Source organism: Sinohyriopsis cumingii, chromosome 2, assembly GCF_028554795.1.
Source record: "Sinohyriopsis cumingii isolate HCF-2022 chromosome 2, ASM2855479v2, whole genome shotgun sequence".
Lineage (NCBI taxonomy): Eukaryota > Metazoa > Mollusca > Bivalvia > Unionida > Unionidae > Sinohyriopsis > Sinohyriopsis cumingii.
The window spans coordinates 124,151,655-124,177,839 of NC_142962.1; the positions used below are offsets into that span (position 1 = coordinate 124,151,655).

General features: G+C 34.7%; 1 protein-coding gene across 1 annotated transcript in view; it reads left to right on the forward strand.

Annotated features, from left to right (window-relative positions):
- The window catches only part of LOC149805747 (uncharacterized), a 313,385-nt gene that overhangs the window by 235,563 nt on the left and 51,637 nt on the right, over positions 1–26,185 (forward strand). The window contains exon 23 of the mRNA XM_089950417.1: positions 18,017–18,154. Coding sequence (XP_089806543.1) covers positions 18,017–18,154 — 138 coding nt within the window. The remainder of the gene's footprint in view (positions 1–18,016; positions 18,155–26,185) is intronic.

The following is a 26,185-nucleotide window of genomic DNA, read 5'->3' on the forward strand; positions in this document are numbered from 1 at the left end:
TACTGGATTCCTGTTTTTATATCATTCACTGAAAAGATTTCTTGCACATTCTGTGTAAACTTTCAGACCAGGAGGGAAGAGGTGCTATATTTGTGTAAAATGTGCACCAAGTGCAATTTAAACATCAGCAGCCTAGATCTGTTTTTCAGAAAAGCACCAGAAAAATCTGGGTTTGCTAGATCTGTTTTTCGATAAAGTCCGGGTTTGCATTCAAAATTAAACCTTTTCTGTCACATATTTTAAAAAGACCATGGTTGTATGTGTGTGTGTGATTTGGATTTTTAACGTAGCTTTAACAATTTTTCAGTCATATCACTATGATGTCTGCAGTGTGGCAGTTTATCGTGATGTCTAGCACTGGGGCATCATGCCATAGACATGTAGCATGATGTCCCACCCAGTCACATTATCCTGACACCAGGCCAACCAGTCCTAACACTAACCTCTTAATGCTGAGTGCCAAGTGAGGCAGCTGTTAGTACCATTTTTATAAGTCTTTGATATGGCTCGGCCAGGGATCCAACCCACAACCTCCCACATCTGAGGTGGATGCTCTAACCACTAGGACACCAGAGTGATCACCATGGCTGTAAGTAGTGGCCATTTGGAACCATCCACAAGACTGTGTTTTTGACATAATAACTTGATTGAAGTCACAAGGACCACAGTTGTAAGTAGTGGCCATTTGGAACCATCCACAGGACCAGAAATATCATCACTAACAGAACATAAGCATGGTTGAGGATTTTAAAATTAAATAATTCAATCAATTTGTTTCATATTTTGTGGGAATAACATAAATACTAAAAGTGCAGTTGTTCTACTCATGGTTGAAACATCACTGAAAGTTATTTTAAAATCCTGATCATTTTATGAGGGTCTTTCCACATTCAACTGGATACTAAAAACTAATCAGTTTGGAAAACTCCCAAATCTCACTCAGTAAGTTTATGTTGTTATTCTAATATTGGAAGAGATGATGATGTTTCTAATGAGTCTTCGTTGTTCACTTGAAAACACTAGTGGAACTAATAGTAGACCCTTTTTACTGGTGCATTATGAAATGGCAGATTTTTGCCTACTCTCTCTGCAACTGACCAGTACATGTTTTACATTAGAAAATAGACATTAATTAATTTTCATGAGTGTATTGACATGTACTACAGTTTAATGCCATTTTTAACTACAATTCATCAATTTCATATCACATTGTAATAAGTGTAAGATGAAATTGACAAATTGCCAAATATGAGTTTACTACACCTATTAATGATCATTTTTAACATGAAAGATTTTCTGTTGAACATTTTCTTACTTTATTAGATAGCAGTTTTTGTTTCATTGTGAAAATATTATCAGAATCAGATGAAAGCGAAAGATAGTGGATTAATAATAGCTTGAATTTGTACATGTCGTATGGTAGAACTTGTCAAGGTGACAGATCATCAGTTAACCAAGACAGTTGACAGTCAGACAAGCTTAGCACCTCAGACATTATTACATTATAAATCAGAGCCAGGCCAGAGAGTGGACAGTGGTCAATAGGAATGTTGAATGAACTCTTGATTGACAGATGGTGGTAGGTAGGTGGAACATGTGGATTCATTAATCAGCGTAGAAAGTAATGTTCTATAAATAGCCATGCTTTAAAAGTTGTCTTCTTCATACTAATGCCAGGTGACATAGGTAGGGCAGATGTTGACTGTTTATACTGATGGTAGGGCAGATGTTGAGTTTGTACTGATGGTACAGCATATTTTGACTGTACTGATGGTAGGGCAGATGTTGACTTTGTACTGATGGTAGGGCAGATGTTGACTGTACTGATGGTAGGGCAGATGTTGACTGTTTACACTGATGGTAGGGCAGATGTTGACTACTGACAGTCAAGAAGATGTTGGATGTTTATACTGACAGTAGGGCAGATGTTGACTGTTTATACTGATGGTAGGGCAGATGTTGACTGTTTATACTGTTGGTAGGGTGGATGTTGACTGTTTATACTGATGGTAGGGCAAATGTTAACTGTTTGTATTGATGGTAGGGCAGATGTTGATTGTTTGTACTGAGGATAGAGCAAATGTTGACTGTACTGATGGTAGGGCAGATGTTGACTGTTTGTACTAATGGTAGAGCAAATGTTGACTGTACTGATGGTAGGGCAGATGTTGACTGTTTGTACTGATGGTACAGCTGGTGTTGACTGTACCAATCGTAGGGCAGATGTTGAATGTTTGTACTGATGGTAGGGCAGATGTTGACTGTTTATACTGTTGGAAGGGCAAATGTTGACTGTTTATACTGATGGTAGGGCAGTTGTTGACCGTTTATACTGACATGGGCTGTATTGTATTACTTATTTTACTATTAGCTGTAAGTAATAAGGAGATATATTCAGACTGAAATGTGTGATTGAAACCATCATCTCTACTTAGTAGAATATATTTTCATAGTCATTGTAAGGGAATTGATAGAGAGACCAAACTGTTTGACTGAACAAGTTAAGAAATTAGGATAATGAATGATTATTTTCAAGATTTCGGCTGCTTTCTCTTTTGTTTCAAATATGTGCCTTAAATTATTAAATTGTATCAACTTAGTTCACTTACTCATGGTTGGTGAATGTTGAGTGTGTGCAGTATGATGGATATCCTACCTTGAAATACCTAAAGTTACACACACAAAAACTGTTTAAAAGCATACCTGTCTCCTAAGATGCATATTGCATGATACATTGCCTAAGCAATCCATGTTCATTGCTTTGTGTCAAAATCTGCTTAGTCTGTTACATGTCCCTTACAGACATTTGTGAGTATCAAATCTGCATAGTTTGTTACATGTCCCTTACACACGTTTGTGAGTATCAAATCTGCATAGTTTGTTACATGTCCCTTACACACATATGTGAGTATCACATCTGCATAGTCAGTTACTTGCCCCTTACACACATTTGTGAGTGTCAAATCTGCATAGTTTGTTACATGTACCTTACACACATATGTGAGTATCACATCTGCATAGTCAGTTACTTGCCCCTTACACACATTTGTGAGTATCAAATCTGCATAGTTTGTTACATGTTAATTATACCCCATCCTATATCCATAAATAATATGTATTTATTTAGTTTATTGTAAGTATAAATTAAATAATATAAAGATGAAGGATATGCAGGATTTTGAGAACCATTTATAGAAACTTAATGGAGTATGTAATTTTACATGGCAGATGAAGTGTGTGATATGTTTTTTTTATATATTGGCATTTTGTATGTAATATTGCTACTAACCAATGAAATGGGGCCTGTGAACATACCCATCTAATAAAAGAGGCCACCTTCCACCTTATCCCTACACTGAGGTAATTTAGAAAGAGAGAGAGAGTGTGTGTGTGTGTGTGTGTGTGTGTGTAACCCCACAAAACTGAAAATACTAGGGACTCCAAAATATTTTTTGTTTGAGAGGTCTTCAGTTTACTGAGGATTTTGCAGATGTGATAAATATGTATGTAAATATATATATATATATATATATATATATATATATATATATATATATATATATATATATATATATATATATATATATATATATATATATATATATATATATATATATATATATGGAGAATTAAATGTTTCTGGTCCTAGCTTGACTAAAGCATTGCATTGCATTTTGCAGGCTTGGTTGAACCGAAGCTTGCTATCATTGTAGTTGTTTTCATATTCACTATTTGTACAATTTTCTTTTGAATATCTGAAACAGTAAATGCTTCTATGCCAAATTTGCCCAAGCTTCTTCAGCATAGGTTTTGGCATAGATTTATACTCCTTGATCAAACTAATTTTATCCTTTGGGGATAGTTCAATCTTACAACTGGTCATTCTGACATCTTGACATGTGAATGAAGACAAACGACAGTCCTGGTTACTCAGATTCAAGTATATGTTATTTTTTCTCCATTGAAAATCAGTTGAGTGAATTTGGCTTTAGACTATTGCTTTCTTGGTTTCTTTTAGCAAAGCATCAAATGCAAGGTTGCATGCCTGGCTAATAAAGCCATGATATTTAAATTTTAAAGAACATGCACAAAATGTTCTATTGATCATGTAGCAAGTGAATAGCATTAATCAAATTTAGAAAATAAGAGGATAAAAATAATCATTCTTAAATAGCTTACTTACAAGTATTTAATTATATTTGTCATAAAATTCTGCTGGTTTTATAAAGGCTTCAAATTAGCCTTTTTATCAGTTTTAGCTGTGTTGGCATACATGTCAAGTGTTGTTATACCTTGTGTGCCTTTTTCTGGGTCTTTGTCTCACTTACAGGCCTACTACAGTCAAGTGTTGTTATACCTTGTGTGCCTTTTTCTGGGTCTTTGTCTCATTTATAGGCCTACTACAGTACAAGTGTTGTTATACCTTGTGTGCCTTTTTCTGGGTCTTTGTCTCACTTACAGGCCTACTACAGTACAAGAGTAAAACTGTCTGCATGGGTTCGAGTCCAAGGCTCGGCTAGTGTGGTTACGTGGGAAAGCCTGCCAGTAGCTTCTCATGGGTCGGTGGTTCTTCCCTGGGTTTTCCAGGGTTCTTCCTCCACCAGTTAAACTGGCCGCCATGCATAGCCTATCTTGTGCTGGAAAATGGCGTTAAACCCTAGAACAACAACAACAATAACAAGAGTAAAAATTTAAATTTGTGATCAAAGTTTGCTTCCATATATGAAGTTGAGGAGTTTTACTTTTGACAGGGGAAAAAAAATTATATTAAAGTTTGATAAATATTCAGGATATATTTTCTCTTCATAAACAGCAAGCTTTGAACATAAATTGGACCGAGATTCTGATGTTATAATAATTAGCAGGAGTCCGTATATTGTCCAGTAATGAAAATGGAAGAGTTGTTTTATCTTGTATAGTTCATTCAAATATTATATAATATCATTTTTAGTTTTCTTCACAAGAAGACTGTCTGGTGACCACTGATAACATCCACTGTGATTATTAAGCTTCACACAACAGGCTTTCAATAATTGTCTGGTCCAGATTTTTCCCTGAATTACTTTGTATTTTGTGAAGGATGGAGAATATCCTCTCTGAATCAGCATTAGAATGTTGTAATGACAGCCTGACAACTATGTTCAGTCTTCAAGTTCTTCTAGTTTTCTATTGCTGGGTTTGTAAATTGCTGACTGCTCATCAACAGTAGAATGTATCTAATTCAATTAAAAAAGCAGTGATGTAATAATACACACTTTTTAACAGTACACATTTTAAGTGTATGGAAGAGTGTGGAATAATGATTTTAATGACCACTTCAGTATAGTATATTCTGAAATTAAAGGTAATTTATGAAGAAAACAAAATTATGCATCATTATAAATAGATTTTTATTCACAGTTAATTTCACTGTGATTCTAAAATGATTATTTAACAATATATCCTGCTCCCTAACCCACATTGCTTTTGCTTCCATCTGTCAATTTCTATCTTTTTACATATTTTTTATATATAACTCTCTCAATGAATCATATCCTGACTTCTAGTGCAGTCAATGTTTTATTGAGGACCCCATTGTACACAGTTTTATTGAGGACCCCATTGTACACAGTTTTATTGAGGACCCCATTGTACACAGTTTTACTGAGGACCCCATTGTTCACAGTTTTATTGAGGACCCCATCGTACACAGTTTTATTGAGGACCCCATTGTACACAGTTTTATTGAGGACCCCATTATTCACAGTTTTATTGAGGACCCCATTGTACACAGTTTTATTGAGGACCCCATTGTACACAGTTTTATTGAGGACCCCATTGTACACAGTTTTATTGAGGACCCCATTGTAGACAGTTTTATTGAGGACCCCATTGTACACAGTTTTATTGAGGACCCCATTGTACACAGTTTTATTGAGGACCCCATTGTATACAGTTTTATTGAGGACCCCATTGTACAGTTTTATTGAGGACCCCATTGTACACAGTTTTATTGAGGACCCCATTGTATACAGTTTTATTGAGGACCCCATTGTACACAGTTTTATTGAGGACCCCATTGTACACAGTTTTATTGAGGGAGCAGTGTACACTTTTCATATTTCTGACAACATTCGGATTTTTGTCAGAATAAAATATAATACATGGATTGACAAATAAGTAATTAATTGTCAAATTGCACACATTGGAGTAAATATATTCTTGAAAAAGAAGTTGAGGAATTCCTCATATTTTAGGAAATCATCATTTTGTCTATGAGATAAAAGAAGACAATTATTTTTAAAAATTGCAGGATATTATGATTGTATTGTAGCCCTTAATGCCAGCTTAATGTTGCATTTCCAAGCCAAAGAATGAAATAGAGGTTCAAAAATCTCATTCTGCGGAAGAAAATGTTAAATGTTTAGAAACCAGGACCAGATTCCAAAAGCACATGTTGACTTTGTCATATACTCAGATGACCTCTTTTGGCAGACCATTAGCTATGAGAGACCTTTTTTTCAGAATCGAGCACCAATGATTGCTCAAGATAGGTTTTATTTTACTGACTGTTGACCTGTCCTGTAAGGTAGAACTTTTAGCTTGGGATATACGGTATTGAAAGGATGCCATAAATAAGCACAGGTGTTTTTTGGCATAAAATGACACTGAAAGGAAGACAGAAAAATTCAATTAATCACTTATATTTTCTCTGAACATTTGCACTGCTGTTCTGACAGCATATAACATACATATTTACTTGGCATTTGTTCTTTTTTTTCATCATCATATTTGATCGGTTAGCCATATAGGATTACAGTATTCCATTATTATAATGTAGTCCATGGGAGCCATAGAGTATATCATGTTGTGGTGTGACTATCTTACAATTTTACTACCACTTAATAAAAGATATCCATGACCATACATGCCTTATGACAGGGACTGTGTTATAATGAAGGGCCTTAAAGTGAGACAGTATTAATAAGTACAGTATACCTTATGACAGGGACTGTGTTATTATGAAGGGCCTTATAGTGAGACTGCCTTAATGAAGTACAGCATGCCTTTTGACAGGAACTGTGTTATTATGAAGGGCTTTATAGTGAGACTGCCTTAATGAAGTACAGCATGGCTTATGACAGTGACTGTATTATAACGAAGGGCCTTAAAGTGAGATTGCCTTAATGAAGTACAGTATACCTTATGATAGGGACTGTGTTATTATGAAGGGCCTTATAGTGAGACTGCCTTAATGAAGTACAGCATGCCTTATGACAGGGACTGTGTTATTATGAAGGGCTTTCTAGTGAGACTGCCTTAATGAAGTACAGCATGCCTTATGACAGGGACTGTATTATAATTAAGGGCCTTAAAGTGAGATTGCCTTAATGAAGTACAGTATGCCTTATGAGAGGGACTGTGTTATTATGAAGGGCCTTACAGTGAGATTGTCTTAATGAAGTGCAGTATACCTTATGACAGGGACTGTGTTATTATGAAGGGCCTTATAGTGGGACTGCCTTAATGAAGTGCAGCATGCCTTATGACGGGACTGTGTTATTATGAAGGGCTTTATAGTGAAACTGCCTTAATGAAGTACAGCATGCCTTATGACAGTGACTGTATTATAATGAAGGGCCTTAAAGTGAGATTGCCTTAATGAAGTACAGCATGCCTTATGACAGGTACTGTGTTATTATGAAGGGCCTTATAGTGAGACTGTCTTAATGAAGTACAGTATATCTTACGACAGGGACTGTGTTATAATGAAGGGCCTTATAGTGAGATTGCCTTAATGAAGTACAGTATGCCTTATGACAGGGACTGTATTATAATGAAGGGCCTTAAACTGAGATTGCCTTAATGAAGTATAGTATTCCTTATGACAGGTACTGTGTTATTATGAAGGGCCTTATAGTGAGACTGCCTTAATGAAGTACAGTATATGTTATGACAGGGACTGTATTATACTGAAGGGCCTTAAAGTGAGATTGCCTTAATGAAGTACATTATGCCTTATGACAGGGACTGTGTTATAATGAAGGGCCTTAAAGTGAGATTGCTGTAATGAAGTACAGTATGCCTTATGACAGTGACTGTGTTATAATGAAGGGCCTTATAGTGTGTGCTGTATCTTGAATTTGTTTTTCTTCCAGAAACACTAAAGAATGCAAGAAATCAAAGTTTCAAAAATGACAATTAAAAATCCATTACTGAATAATTTTGAAGAAAAAAAGAAGAAAATTTTATACGGACTTGTTATCAAAGAAAATTCAAACTCTCTTCAAATCCAAAGAAAAATTATTAATAATATGGTATGGTGCTGGTGCCATATTTAATGATTTATTATGTTTACTCAACTGCACATAGTTTCAACCCTGACCTGCCATTACATAATGCATCAGAAGATTAGGGTTAATATTGTACACTATCAGTTATGTCAAAGGATTTTGAAATATTGTAGTACCATATATACCGCCTTATAAGTCATGTCCAACTGCAAATAACAAAGACCCTATTCCGCTGTCAAAAAATATGCTGACATATCAGGGTCTATATTGTTTGTTCTACTGATTACTACTACTGCATCGACTCAGATTTGCTGGTGCAATATGCAATGGCAGATCCAGATCTGTGCAGTTTACAGTTGGACCCAGCTAAGAAGCAACTAGATCAAGTGTTTAACTTTTTGAAATGAACTAAAAATCCAAGCAATCCAAATTCATGAAAAATGTATGGTATGGTTTGCATCCATGTGCATATAATTTAGGAAAAATTTACCCTGTCATCAGTTATCAATAAAATAACTAAAAGAGTATTTTAAAAACAATTTTGGATTGGTTGAAAATCACTGTCTATATTCAGTATGACAGCTATTGAGACTGCCTCATCTGTGCAAATCAATTTATGGCATATTGTAAACTGCAAATGATTTTACAAGGCCCTGTGTTATGACATCGTGATTCTTTTTTATAGGACAGTTATTAGGATAATTACAGTTGTATATGCAATTTCCTCTCACTTTTAATAATAGACAGGAGTTGCAACACTGTTATTTTTCATCTAATCTTTGAGTTCAAACCCTTAGAATGCAAGTGATATCATATGGATAATGTCATAATGTAAAAAAGATCAAGAAGTCCAGAATAGAATAGCATCATTTGGTAATGCAGATCTTTTCCAACATAGAGTGAGATGGTCTTAATTTCCTCTTCTCTCTTCACACAGTGTAGTCTAGTTTCAACAGGATTTCAAAGATTTAATTTTGTAAGACATAGTTAATTACAAGTTTAAAATTAGGATGTTCAGACAAAGAAAGAGAGCTAAATAAGCCATTTTGGTAATATCATTATTATATCTGCAGTCCATACTATTCAAGGGCAGGACTGGACAAAGTTACCCAATGAGACTTCATAGGAGTTTGAATTTCATCACAAATCTATTGCAGAGGAAACCAGTATTACTTTTATCCAGCTACTCAATTTTGCAGAATTGAACATCAATCACACAGACACTTCCAGAAGAAGTATTCAGTCTTGGAATGTCTGATATTCAAGTATGTTAGGCTGACATGAAAACTCAACAAATCTTTCCATATTTTACCAACTTTAGCACTTGATAATGATGACTTGAAAATTCAAAACAATCTATCCATATTTTGCTTTAAAATCTGCCATATTTACCAAACACTTAATAAGGCTGGCATAAAATAATCAATAAATCCATCCATTTTACCATAAAATCTGTCCATATTTTACCAACTTTGACATTTAATAAAGCTGACAGGAAAATTAATTAAATCTGTCCATATTTCACCAAGTTTGCCACTTAATACTTTTTTTTATTAAAATGAACATCCTTAAAAAATGACATAGAACCAGATTTACTGTCACTATGGGATGAGCTGTCTGGGTCTACCAGGTTTGCAGTTTGATGCATACAGTATTCCCAGGTGCTTCACTATAAGACAGTGACATTTATAAAGCTGTTATGGTCCTGGATCCCATTTCATTACGTGTTGGTCTTATTATATATATATATATATATATATATATATATATATATATATATATATATATATATATATATATATATATATATATATATATATATATATATATATACCTCAGTATAATATAATCTCAATAATAAGGGGGGCCCCGAGTGGCCGAGTGGTCTAAAGTGCTCTCCGTTATGGATCACTGCCATATCACCTCTGTCTGCATGGGTTCGAGTCTCGGATTCGGCTAATGTGGATATGTGAGAAAGCTTGCCAGTAGCTTCTCATGGGTCGGTGATTCTTTCCGGGGTTTTCCCGCATTCTTCCTCCACCATTAATACTGGTTGCCATGTATAGCCTATCATGTGCTGAAAAATGGCGTTAAACACAACAACAACAATAAGGTGGTCCATTTTTATGGCTCCATTGTAGTTAGCAAGTTCTATATTATACAAAAAAAGTATCTACAGTTTGCTGGAAATCTTATATAAAACAATGTTAACTCTGATCTTCGGTCCCACCATGTGATGGCAGATTGGAGTCTATGCATAAAATGGCATATGCCAAAACCTGCTTTTACATTATTGGATGACATATCTAGTTCTCTACTTAAAATGACATTGACCCAGAACTGCTGTTACATTATTGGATGGCAGATCTGAGTCTGTGCACAAAATGCCATAAACTTAGAACTTATTTTACAATGTTAACCCTAACCTGTTGGTATATTATGCAATCACATACCTAGGTCTGTGATATTCAGAACTGGGTGAAACATAATATGCAAACAAATTTAGTACATGTATATACAGAATATATGAGGCCTCACACTACCTGAATTGTTCAGATGACAGATGAAAAAGTATATAGACTTTTCTGAATCAAAGAAATAATTATGATTAATTTAAATGGGGACTTAAAACAGTCAGGAATTCAAAATTATACTTGCAAGAATATGGAGGTTGAAGAATTTGCTTTTAATTATTTGCTTTTTGTATTATTCAAAAACTTTTTATGGCATTGGATCAGTTTGCTTGTCCAGAATCATAGGGAGTTTTAACATGACTCCATTTAGACAGTGGCTATTCTTCTTGTCATGGGGAGTTTTAAACATGACTCCAGTTAGACTGTAGCTATTCTTGTCATGGGCAGTTTTAACATGACTCCAGTTAGTAGCTATTCTTCTTGTCCAGAATCATGGGGAGTTTTAACATGACTCCAGTTAGACAGTAGCTATTCTTCTTGTCATGGGGAGTTTTAACATGACTCCAGTTAGACAGTAGCTATTCTTCTTGTCATGGGGAGTTTTAAACATGATTCCAGATAGACAGTATATATTCTTCTTGTCCAGAATCATGGGGAGTTTTAACATGACTCCAGTTAGACTGTAGCTATTCTTCTTGTCATGGGGTGTTTTAAAATGACTTCAGTTAGAAAGTATCTATTCTTCTTGTCATGGGGTGTTTTAACTTGACTTCAGTTAGACAGAATCTATTCTTCTTGTCCAGAATCATGGGGAGTTTTAACATGACTCCAGTTAGACTGTAGCTATTCTTCTTGTCATGGGGTGTTTTAAAATGACTTCAGTTAGAAAGTATCTATTCTTCTTGTCATGTGGAGTTGTAAACAGGACTCCAGTTAGTAGATAGTATATATTCTTCTTGTCCAGAATCATTGGGAGTTTTAAACATGACTCCAGTTAGACAGTATATATTCTTCTTGTCCAGAAACATGGGGAGTTTTAAACATGACTCCAGTTAGACTGTAGCTATTCTTCTTGTCATGGGGTGTTTTAAAATGACTTCAGTTAGACTGTATCTATTCTTCTTATCCAGAATCATGGGGAGTTTTAACATGACTCCAGTTAGACTGTATCTATTCTTCTTGTCCAGAATCATGGGGAGTTTTAACATGACTCCAGTCAGACAGTATCTATTCTTCTTGTCATGGGGAGTTTTAAACATGATTCCAGTTAGACAGTATCTATTCTTTTTATCCAGAATCATAGGGAGTTTTAAACATGACTCCAGTTAGACAGTATTCTTCTTGTCCAGAATCATGGGGAGTTTTAACATGACTCCAGTTAGTATCTATTCTTCTTGTCCAGCATCATGGGGAGTTTTAACATGACTCCAGTCAGACAGTATCTATTCTTCTTGTCATGGGGAGTTTTAAACATAATTCCAGTTAGACAGTATCTATTCTTCTTATCCAGAATCATAGGGAGTTTTAAACATGACTCCAGTTAGACAGTATTCTTCTTGTCCAGAATCATGGAGAGTTTTAACATGACTCCAGTTAGACAGTATTCTTCTTGTCCAGAATCATGGGGAGTTTTAACATGACTCCAGTTAGTATCTATTCTTCTTGTCCAGCATCATGGGGAGTTTTAACATGACTCCAGTTAGACAGCATCTATTCTTCTTGTCATGGGGAGTTTTAAACATGATTCCAGTTAGACAGCATTTATTCTTCTTTCTGTATAATAACTGGATGTACATGTTGTCCACTGTAGTTCTTGTGTTCTTTTTCAAATTATTCTTCACTGATATGCAGATGAATGCAAATAAAATAAACAACATTTTTGCAAGATAAAGACTGGGATGAAATTTAGAACTTATTCCATCCATTATTAAATTCATGAAAAAATTATGTCTTGAGTAGTTTTAAGGTTTTTTTACTTTAAAAATGTTTTGGTGTTGAAAAGTCATATGATCTATAATATTTTCCACCTATAACAACAAAGCTGTTGGTTTTCATTTTACATTTATTGTATGACGGTGGCTTTCTTATTTGATCTTTCCCATGTCCTAAGTTCTGGTACAGCACAGATAGCTCATATCCATGTTTAGCTAGTTTTCCACAAATGGGTGTTGCTAAGTGTGATATTGGTTAATGACATCAACACTGTCCCCAGTCTCCTGTCAAATAAAAGTATAGTTTTGACATTTGTGCACTTAGAAAATAAAATGAAATGGTAAGCATGGAAAGTTGTTCATATTTATCATGCATCTTGTAAACATGTATGAACAGTGGATAAAAACATTAAATTGTGAAAAGACAAAAATGAAGCAGTATACGTTAAAGCCTAGTTAGTGAGATAGGGAGTGAACTACTGTAAATCAGTATAAGTTAAAGCCTAGTTAGCAGTGAGATAGGGAGTGAACTACTGTAAATCAGTATAAGTTAAAGCCTAGTTAGCAGTGAGATAGGGAGTGAACTACTGTAAATCAGTATAAGTTTAAGCCTAGTCAGCAGTGAGATAAGGAGTGAACTACTGTAAATCAGTATAAGTTAAAGTCTAGTCAGCAGTGAGATAGGGAGTGAACTACTGTAAATCAGTATAAGTTAAAGCCTTGTTAGCAGTGAGATAGGGAGTGAACTACTGTAAATCAGTATAAGTTAAAGCCTTGTTAGCAGTGAGATAGGGAGTGAACTACTGTAAATCAGTTCAATGAATAAAATAAAATGGTAAATAACTAAAAATGGAACAAAACATTATGTTGCAAAATGGTCAAAATGAGTCAGTGTATGAGAAAAAAAGCAACACTAATATTCATTTCTCTACTAGTACCCTTGTCATCACCGACCTAAGTGATATATCTGGTATCCCATTTGTGCATATAGATTATATAAAATATAGAAGGTGTGTAGTAGGATTTTGAGTTCAAATCTGATGGTTCCTAAAATTTCTATTCCATGATTGTTTTACTGTCAAATATGAATCATATTGCCTCAAAAGCACTGAATTACTTGTTTTGATCAATTCTTTGACATTACATGTATTAGCATTTTTTTAAAAAAAAACTTTTATAGTAACAGTTTCCTGATGCTTCTTGCCCCATACATGTGCATTATGATGTACAAATAAATGTCTTTTTGTGGAATCAAATGTTTCTTGAGAGAAAGAGCATAAAGCATGATCTCAGACAAGTTTGTCTTGTCTAGTGTAAAGCACGATCTCAGACAAGTCTGTCTTGTCTAGTCTTAAGCACGGTCTCAGACAGGCCTGTCTAGTCTAGTTTAAAGCACGTTCTCAGACAGGTCTGTCTTGTCAAGTTTAAAGCACATTCTCAGACAGGTCTGTTTTGTCAAGTGTAAAGCATGATCTCAGACAAGTCTCTCTTGTCTAGTTTAAAGCACGGTCTCAGACAGGTCTGTCTTGTCTAGTGTAAAGCATGGTCTGAGATAAGTCTGTCTTGTCTAGTTTAAAGCACGGTCTCAGACAGGTCTGTCTTGTCTAGTGTAAAGCATGGTCTGAGATATAACTGTCTTGTCTAGTGTAAAGCATGGTCTGAGATAGGTCTGTCTTGTCTAGTGTAAAGCATAGTCTCAGACTGGTATAGCCCAGCTAATGCAGAAGATCTTAATACTTAGTGAAATTATAAACATAACTTCCAAGTAAACCTACTGATGTTGCCATTTTGTCAGACATTAGGGACACTATTTCATCGTCATTATCAGTTTTACTCAGATATATTTTGAAAATTGTGTCGATGATCAGTAAATACAAGACCCTCTGCTTGTACTGCTCTTTTATCTTAATATGAATCTGGATATAATGCCTAGACTTCATGGCCAAAATTCACCCATTTTGCTTGAATTGACATATCAGATGCATGAAGTTTTGTTTGAAAAAAAGACAAACACAAAGCTTAAATAGCACAGGTAACATGGAGTAAAACAATATTTTTAATTTACATATACACACAATCATCAGACTTTCAACTATTCTCTCTGTGCCACAGTTATTACACATATACACACAATCATCAAACTTTCAACTATTCTGGGGCCCCGAGTGGCCGAGTGGTCTAAAGCACTCTTCGTTACGGATCACTGCCATCTCACCTCTGTCTGCGGCGGTTCGAGTCTAAGATTCAGCCAATGTGGGTATGTGAGAAAGCTTGCCAGTAGCTTGTCGTGGGTCGGTGGTTCTTTCCGGGGTTTTCCCGGGTTCTTCCTCCACCATTAATACTGGCCGCCATGCATAGCCTATCGTGTGCTGAGAAATGGCGTTAAACCCTACAACAACAACAACTTCAACTATTCTCTCTATGCCACAGTTATTACACATATACACACACTCATCAAACTTTCAACTATTCTCTCTGTGCCACAGTTATTACACATATACACACAATCATCAAACTTTCAACTATTCTCTCTTTGCCACAGTTATTACACATATACACACAATCATCAAACTTTCAACTATTCTCTCTGTGCCACAGTTATTACACATATACACACAATCATCAAACTTTCAACTATTCTCTCTATGCCAGAGTTATTACACATATACACACAATCATCAAACTTTCAACTATTCTCTCTTTGCCACAGTTATTACACATATACACACAATCATCAAACTTTCAACTATTCTCTCTGTGCCACAGTTATTACACATATACACACAATCATCAAACTTTCAACTATTCTCTCTGTGCCACAGTTATTACACATATACACACAATCATCAAACTTTCAACTATTCTCTCTTTGCCACAGTTATTACACATATACACACAATCATCAAACTTTCAACTATTCTCTCTTTGCCACAGTTATTACACATATACACACAATCATCAAACTTTCAACTATTCTCTCGATGCCACAGTTATTACACATATACACACAATCATCAAACTTTCAACTATTCTCTCTTTGCCACAGTTATTACACATATACACACAATCATCAAACTTTCAACTATTCTCTCTTTGCCACAGTTATTACACATATACACACAATCATCAAACTTTCAACTATTCTCTCTGTGCCACAGTTATTACACATATACACACAATCATCAAACTTTCAACTATTCTCTCTGTGCCACAGTTATTACACATATACACACAATCATCAAACTTTCAACTATTCTCTCTGTGCCACAGTTATTACACATATACACACAATCATCAAACTTTCAACTATTCTCTCTTTGCCAGTTATTACACATATACACACAATCATCAAACTTTCAACTATTCTCTCTTTGCCACAGTTATTACACATATACACACAATCATCAAACTTTCAACTATTCTCTCGATGCCACAGTTATTACACATATACACACAATCATCAAACTTTCAACTATTCTCTCTTTGCCACAGTTATTACACATATACACACAATCATCAAACTTTCAACTATTCTCTCTTTGCCACAGTTATTACACATATACACACAATCATCAAACTTTCAACTATTCTCTCTGTGCCACAGTTATTACACATATACACACAATCATCAAACTTTCAACTATTCTCTCTGTGCCACAGTTATTACACATATACACACAATCATCAAACTTTCAACTATTCTCTCTGCGCCACAGTTATTACACATATACACACAATCATCAAACTTTCAACTATTCTCTCTATGCCACAGTTATTACACATATACACACAATCATCAAACTTTCAACTATTCTCTCTATGCCACAGTTATTACACATATACACACAATCATCAAACTTTCAACTATTCTCTCTGCGCCACAGTTATTACACATATACACACAATCATCAAACTTTCAACTATTCTCTCTGCGCCACAGTTATTACACATATACACACAATCATCAAACTTTCAACTATTCTCTCTATGCCAGAGTTATTACACATATACACACAATCATCAAACTTTCAACTATTCTCTCTATGCCACAGTTATTACACATATACACACAATCATCAAACTTTCAACTATTCTCTCTATGCCACAGTCGGGTACATAATGCATCATCAGATATTGACCCCCCAGCCACCAAGATATGACCAGGGGAGTTCTTTTTACTGTGATTTCAGGTTTATTTTTAAATTACCAGTTTTGGCAAGTTCATTGGTTGCTACAAGTCAGAAACATGAGACCATTTGTACAATTATTTCTTTGTGAAGATAAAATGACTCCCCACTCCATTAGGGTCATATCTACCAATTTAGGTACTAGTGAAAAATATCAGCCTTTTTCAAAGTCATGAAAACTAATACCCATAAAATTAATGCGTTCAAAGTAGTCACTTAAAGTTCATAACAGTAACTTCTTGTTGGAATAGTAGTTCAGGTGAATAACTGCAATGCAGAATTTTGTTTTTAAGAACATCTTTAAAAACAATCCAATTAAGCAGTTGTTGATGTGTTTTTGAACGTATGTTTATAACCTCAGCAATAATTATTGTATGATCCAGAATGCATTTCTGATACTATCTCTTGCTAATTATAAGCTATCTTTAATTATGTAAGGTGCAGAAACAATAAAAAGCTTTTTTATTAAAAGAAATTTGACTATCAGGTGTGTGGTCTTAAGCATGATGTGCCCTTGCAGGTGTTTTTAAAACATTCTTCCGAACAAACATTGTCGGTCTTTAGCAAAGTCCTACACATCATTAGATAAGATAATGACAATGTTGCACATTGATTTTTCATAATGAATAACTAGAAAACTTGAAAAGTTTGGCCAGTTCATTTGAAATTCTTTTTAAATTGTCCATAATAATAAAGTGTGTCAATTTGCTCCATGGACATCAAACAGAAGCGTGTCTTTCAGTGAAAGAGAGTGTTACTTGTTCTCTCTAATTGTCAAATGTTGCAAAATTATCAGTCACGATCTCTTCTTTGACATTCATCTAATGTCTTGCCCAGAAAGACTTCAGCTTTTGATTTTTTTAGCTTGACACTTCCAGATAAAACCAAAGAGAGAATTTGATCTGTCTGTTGTATTTGAAAATAATTTATGAGCAATCAAAGTGTGCTATCACTGTTACACAGGCGAATGTTCATAGAAAAATACTACTCATTTTCTGACCCCCACGTGCAACCCTCTATGGTGGGCAGGATGGCATTTAGCTAATTACCCAAGATAAAGATAAAGATATGTTCAAAGAGAACTCTTTAAAGCCAATTGATTGTTATCTCAAAAGAAAGCATAAGAGTGTCCAGTTATGAGACAATGTGCTTTTTAGTTTTTCAGTAGTCACACAAGACTGAATGCTTCAACTGTTTTATTATAATTACAGATGGGCTTTTGGTGTTGTGCTGTTTGAAATTATAACCCTTGGGGGTACACCTTACCCACAGGTGTCCAACACTAACCTGCTTCAGGAACTACGCCACAGCTATCGAATGAAGAGACCAGAGAACTGCAGCCAAGAAATGTAAGAATAATGATATAGTACATTATGTTATTTTATGCACACACACCACTTACATAACACCATTGGTACTTGCTTGTAAGTGAAGTCCATTTGCAAAAGGAACAGACCCAGATCTGCCAGCACATAATGCACTGGTGTACCTGGGTATATGCAGTTTGATAGAAGTAATCAGTAGAATGAACAACATAGAATCTGATCTGCCAGTGCATTATGCTGTTTGCAGTTGGATTTGACTTCTAAGCACATGTGTATGGTAGAGTTTATTTATTTGGTGCATTATATTTGGAATATATAGAGGATTCAGTGTTTCTTTCCCTTGAAACTTATGGACAAGTTTCATGTGAAGCTTATAAGTAATTGCACTCTTCCTCAATAACTCGCCACAGTGGGATCCATAAACATCAATGATGGTATTAATGAGGGCAAAAGAGACCCTGATTTTGGTATGGGATATTTTGCATTATTTAGCTCCACTGGTCATTCAACAGTCAGCAGTTAAATAAAAATGGCCTTATCTTGAATTCCTGGAAATTATTTTCAGCCAGTAGAGTGTTAGTCCCTTCGATGGACTCTTTATTTGTTGATACATGAGAATTATGTTGACCTCCATTGTCTGACACAAATACCTGGTATTCACATAATGGATTATAATAGGAATCTCAAGAAGTCAGTTGACATACTATAATATACAATAAAACTCGTCTTGAGAGACCAACCCCAATGCAAAATAAAAGTCTTGAGAGGCAATAGTATTTCAAAACATGGTTTGTACACAAGGGCCAGGAGTTTTCAATTTTGAAATGCAACTGGGTTTATTTAGGAAAAATACTCATATTTACTGTTCATATATTTTATTCTTTATTCACAGTAACGTGCATTCATCTCCAGATTTTTTATATTGCAATAAAATACATCAATCATAAACATTACTATTGATTTGCATGTTTTACCATACCTGTTGCTAATATATAGCTGGTACTTTTCTGGGTCAAAAATATCATGACAGTATGACAAGAATTCATCAGATCATTAAGGTGAACCAGATGATTCCAGAACACCTTTGGGAAACTTTTAATGCTTATGTGTATTACTACTTCATTATTTTTTCCATCTGCAATATCTGCACTGATGATGTCCAGAACATTTGCCATCACTTCAGGGATAAATAAGTGATTTTTCAATATCTTTTACATGCATATTCTTTTTGTGTGTGAGTGTGATTAGGATTTTTACCATAGCTTTAAAAAAATTTCAGTCATATCGCTACGATGTCTGCAGTGTGACAGTTTATAGTGATGTCTAGCACAGGTGCATCATGCCGCAGACATGAAGCATGATGTCCCACCCAGTTACATTGTCTTGATACCAGGCTGACTAGTCTTAACACTTATCTCTTAATGCTGAGCACATTGCAAGGCAGCTGTTAGTATCAATTTTATTAGTCTTTGGTATGACTCGGCGGGGGTTCGAACCTCCGACCTCCTGCATCCAAGGCAGACACTCTAACGACTAGGCCACCAGAGCAGTCACCTTTATAGTAACAGGCTGTGACTTTTTCTATAGCCATGTTCAAGTTGTTCCTGTTCTCTAAAGGAAGAAGATTCCATTCAACAATGGTCTCTTTGATATAATTGAGTTTTGATGTAAGTTCTTCCTGGCAAAAAGCATTTGGAGATATTTAATAAGTTGTCTGTTATTTACTGCTGGAAACATGGTAGAACCACGTTCTGCAGTTGTCCAGAAGTCATGTCATGGTGTATTTATTTCTGTTTGATATTGTTTTTATTGACGTCAGTTATTTCAAACAGAGTAAACCCCCCTTCTCCAAAAGAGGTCTTATAAAGGTGAACGAAAGAATCTTTTAATTTCAAACTTTGTACTTTTCACACTTGTAATTTCCTGTATGTATGCATAATACTGTAGGGATTCATCATGAGGTAATCCCAAATATTTATGAGAACTGACATTTGTAATAACCATTATCATTCATTAAATGTGGTAGGTGTTGTTCCTTTTCAGATTTCCTGGATATAGTCATTGATTTGGTTATGTTTGGACTCAAATTTGCTAACCATCGATCAGCTCTCAAATTGATTTTATGTAGGTCTTCATCACAGTGTGGTAATCTACTGTAGACTGATGATTCCTATTGATTTCACAGTGTGGTGATCTACTGTAGAATGATAATTCCTTTTGATTTCACAGTGTGGTGATCTACTGTAGAATGAAAATTCCTTTTGATTTCACAATGTGGTTTTTGATTTTGCAGTGTGGTGATCTACTGTAGAATGATAATTCCTTTTGATTTCATAATGTGGTGATCTACTGCAAACTGGTAATTCCTTTTGATTTTGCAGTGTGGTGATCTACTGTAGAATGATAATTCCTTTTGATTTCACAATGTGGTGATCTACTGCAAACTGGTAATTCCTTTTGATTTTGCAGTGTGGTGATCTACTGTAGAATAATAATTCCTTTTGATAATGTGGTGATGTACTGCATACTGGCAGTTCTTTTGATTTCAGTGTGGTGATCAACTGTTGACTGACAATTACCTTTGATTTCACACTGTGGTGATCTACTGTAGACTGACAATTCCATTTGATTTCACAGTGTGGTGATCTACTGTAGAATGATAATTCCTTTTGATTTCACAATATGGTGATCTACTGTAAACTGACAATTCATTTTGACTTCAGTGTAGTGATCTACTGTAAACTGGCAATTCCTTTTGATTTCACAGTGTGGTGATCTACTACTGCAAACAGGCAATTTCTTTTTATTTCATAGTGTGGTAATCTACTGTAGAAAGACAATTCCTTCTGATTTCACAGTGTGGTGATCTACTGTACAATGACAATTCCTTTTGATTTCACAGTGTGGTGATCTACTGTGAAGTGACTATTATTTTCTATTTCACAGTGTTCTGATCTACTGTAGACTGGCAATTCATTTTGATTTCAATGTCTGGTGATCTGCAGACTGACAGTTTCTTTTGATTTCACTGTGGTGATCTGCTCTAGACTGGCAATTCCTTTTGATTTCACAATGTGGTGATCTACTGTAGACTGACAATTCCTTTTGATTTGACATAGTTGTGATCTACTGTAGACTGACAATTACTTTTGATATCACATGTTCTTGTTGCTTATGTCATTAGAATTAGGCAGAATAAACTTGAGTAAGTATATTTATCTTTTTAAGAGGAATATTTAAGGGCAGCTCCTATCTTTTTTTGTCAATTTGTAAAAATGCTGACACATGCGCTTCTCCCAATGATAGAAAGTCACAGTTAAGAAATATTACAAGTTCAAGAATGCTTGGAAATCAGAGTTTAAGTGTATGCAGGCAAGTAGCAAGGGTACCAAGTTTAAAATGTGTTTCACATAAAGTGGTTTTAAAGATAGTATATGGAAAGAGAAATTTCAATCACCTGGCATGGAGAGACACAACCATATAGAAGCAATTCTTTTTCTATGAAAAAAAGCACACCCCACATTGAGGGCCTTGATTGAGATGGATGACTTGATGAGCACAATTTACCATTCTTTGTTTCAGATCTTTTTTTTTTTTAGGAAAGTGGTTAAAGTTTTGTTTTCAGACTTAGACATTGCACTAAAATTTTCATACTGAAGACAACATACTGTCACTCGGGTCTATGCCCAACTAAGCAGAAAAGTTAACAGTTTTAGTACAAGTCAAAAGTTCAGTGTGTGTCAATACATATTATGGCAATGAAGCAAATGTTTTGTTTTCATTTCCCCATAAAACAAGTAAAATTTATGTCTGTAAAAATCTGCTTGGTTTAAAATCAATCAATTGATTCAAATTTACTAATCTGATATGCTGGTTCCATCCCATTCATGGTGTTACTGTAGGATATCACCTGGATTTTTAAAACTGTGTAGCTTTCTTTATACTTTTCCATGCCAAATTCAAGACTCCAACAGATATTTTTATAAATATGTACTGGTAATTACTTTTCTTAAGAAAAATGTTACAAACTTTCAACTGAAAGAAGCATTTTAGATATCTTCACTGATTCGCACCAACTTTGACACAATGCATACTATTGTAATTTATAAAGTACATAATTTCGAGACGTGATTTGTTGTAATTTACATGGGCTTATTATGTAATAACCATCAGTTATTTTGGTCAATCAGAGTTATCTTCCCTTTGATCAGTGCCTTTTTAGTAGTGTTGTAGAAATGAAGGTTTGACTGGACATTATTTAGTATGAATATTGGTTAAATTGAGCGATGCTCAAAATGTTTCTTTAGATACAAGTTTGGAATGTTGTGTATTTGAATGGTTAATTTAGATATATTAAAGGGGCTGTGTATTAGAATGGTTTTAATATAGATATATTAAGGGCACTGTGTATTAGAATAGTTATAATATAGATACATTAAAGGGGTTGTATATTAGAATGGTTTTAATATAGATTTATCAAAGGGGCTATGTATTATAACATATTTAATATAGATTTATCAAAGGGGTTATGTATTATAACATATTTAATATAGATTTATCAAAGGGGTTATGTATTATAACATATTTAATATAGATTTATCAAAGGGGCTATGTATTATAACACTTTTAATGTAGATTTATCAAAGTGGCTGTGTATTAGAATGGTTTTAATCTCCTTGCCTTCACTTTGAACATAACTGAAACTCATTACAATTTTAAGCATGCATTAGATGCCAAAGGATTTTAATGTACCATGCATGCACTGGATGCCAATGAATTGTTTTTGTATCATGCATGCATTGGATGCGAATGGATTGTTTTTGTATCATGCATGCATTGGATGCCAATGAATTGTTTTTGTATCATGCATGCATTGGATGCCAATGGCTTGTTTTTGCATCATGCATGCATTGGATGCCAATGAATTGTTTTTGTATCATGCATGTTTTTGATGCCATCATATTGTTTTGGTAACATACATGCCTTGTGTGTCAGTGGATTGTTTTTGTATCATGCATGCATTGGATGCCAGCATATTGTTTTGGTATCATGCATGCCATGGGTGGCAGTGGATTTTTTGTATCATGCATGCATTGGATGCCAATGGATGGTTTTGTAACATGCATTGGGTGTCAGTAGGTTGTTTTTGTATTATGCATTCATTGGATGCCAGTGGATTTTTTTGTATCCTGCATTCATTGGATGCCAGTTGATTGTTTTTGTATCCTGCATTCATTGGATGCTAGTGGATTGTTTTTGTATCCTGCATACATTGGATGCCAGTGGATTGTTTTTGTATCCTGCATTCATTGGATGCCAGTGGATTGTTTTTGTATCCTGCATTCATTGGATGCCAGTGGATTGTTTTTGTATCCTGCATTCATTGCATGCCAGTGGATTGTTTTGCATCCTGCAATAATTGGGTGTTAGTGGGTTGTTTTTGTATCCTGCATTCATTGGATGCCAGTGGATTTTTTTGTATCCTGCATTCATTGGATGCCAGTTGATTGCTTTTGTATCCTGCATACATTGGATGCCAGTGGATTGTTTTTGTATCCTGCATTCATTGGATGCCAGTTGTTTGTTTTTTTTGCAAAATGGCAAGTAATGTAGTTGGTAAGTGTACTGTGATGAGTAAATCGGTGACAGGGATGAGTATCTCTTGCAAATCACTCACTGGAAAAAAAAAACATAATGAGCTTTGAGAGTGAATCTCCATGCTGTTTATTACAAGAAACAACACTGGGCAAAGTAAAGTGACTAGCTTTTGTCAAAATTGTTTTGAATTAACATCAGTCTGCACCTCAAAAGTGTCCATCTTGTCATAAAATACAAATTAAAGTGTATAATTTCATTGAAAAATTACTTATGAAGCTTCTCCCTTTCCTCCATATGCAATTCATTCAGGTAGAGACTGGTACCATTGCTATCAGTCATCAACAGATCCCATAAATCCATCTTTTCCATTTATTTCTTTTATTCTCTCCCTTTAATCATCATACTTCTAACACAAGAAAGAATTATATGTGATCTGTTCCAAAGCTTATTCCTATAAATATCTTACTTCTTTACCAATTTAAATGCAACATAGCTTGTACGATTCTAAATGCAGCAGATCCCAATTTTTCCGTAAAATTTTAGTTGTTTTGCTTTATGCCTGAACTGAATAAGTCATTTAGCTCATGTCAAGTATCCAAACCAATCATGTTTATCCACAGGTATTACTGAACTGATTTTGACGCCTTGTAGGAGATAGAATATTTGGGAACTAAATTGTACCCTTACTTAACTACATACTTGTTTTATCACTGCATCAAGTTTTTAACTACATATTTGTTTTATCACTGCATCAAGTTTTTAACTACATGCTTGTTTTATCACTGCATCAAGTTTTTAACTACATGCTTGTTTTATCACTGCATCAAGTTTTTAACTACATACTTGTTTTATCACTGCATCAAGTTTTTAACTACATGCTTGTTTTATCACTGTATCAAGTTTTTAACTACATGCTTGTTTTATCACTGCATCAAGTTTTTAACTACATTCTTGTTTTATCACTGCATCAAGTTTTAACTACATACTTGTTTTATCACTGCATCAAGTTTTTAACTACATTCTTGTTTTATCACTGTATCAAGTTTTTAACTACATACTTGTTTTATCACTGCATCAAGTTTTTAACTACATGCTTGTTTTATCACTGTATCAAGTTTTTAACTACATACTTGTTGTATCACTGCATCAAGTTTTTTTAACTACCATATATGCTCTCTTATAAGTCCTGTCCAAGTGTAAATAACATAGACCCTGATCTATCATTGCATAATGCACCAGCAGATCAGGGTCTATGTTGTTCATTCTATTCATTGCTCCTAGCAGACAGCATAGACCTGGATCTGCTGGTGCATTATACAATGGCAGATCTAGGTCTGCACAGCTGGACTCAACTTATCCGCAAGTATATATGGTATTTCACAAATTCATAACAGTGTTGTGAAAGAGATTTAGGATGTATATTTTATTTAGTATGTCAATATCCAGATCATCTTTCCTTCACCACAGGTGTTAAGATAATAAGAATATCATAAATCTAGAGAGCAAAGGTGACATTCTTATCAACAATACTGTTTACTAAATTTTCAATGCTGTGAACCTTGTAAACTCTTCTTACAATGCATTTTCTTACATCACATTTATCTTCAGCAAATGTGTGTCAAATAAAACTTTACTGTCAATTTTATTATGAAGCAGCCTAGTTTATTTTCTCCTGTATCAGTATTCCAGCATTAGAAGAATTGCATATTAAAAAGAATGGCAGATTCTTGATTTTTAGCTCACTTGGGAATGAGCATATGGTATAACTCCATGCTCATTGTGCATCATCTTTTCATGAATACTTGCTTGTACCACTTTGCAAGTGGTATATTTGATCTAAATTTAATCAGGCTTAGAATCGGGAGATTATATCCTCAAGATCTGGGATGAGTTTGACAGTGATTAGCTAATCTTGCATCAGATTAACAGTCTGTTACCACTCTGGAAGCCATATTTTATGATTTTGCAATATAAGTTTTTATATGATCCAAGTTTTGCGGGAGTTTGATCCCCACATATTAATGAGATGATCTTGCATCTGATAGCCTTAGCTTAGAACCAGTCAAGACTGGATATTTTATGTTTTGATTCATGGACTCAGATCATCATGATATGTGAAAAGTATGAGAAAAATCCATGCATACTAACATACTAAATTTTTTCAATACTTTAGCAACTTCATTCCTGATCAGATTTTTATCAAACAGGTTAAAAAGCTTTCAGCCAGATGATCAATATGTGACCCACTTGGGGCCCTTGTTTCTATGAGGCCCAGATTTTTGCTAAAAGAGGATGGACAATTTTGCTTACAGTATGAACTTTCTCTTTTTTATGGGATGGTATGTTGTCTGTCAATGCTCTGTTAGTGCAAGTTTGTTTTCCCTACTCCATGTGAACTACAAGGAAGATTGTCTTGAAACTTTACGTATTTATTCATCCCAAGATCTAGTTCATCCT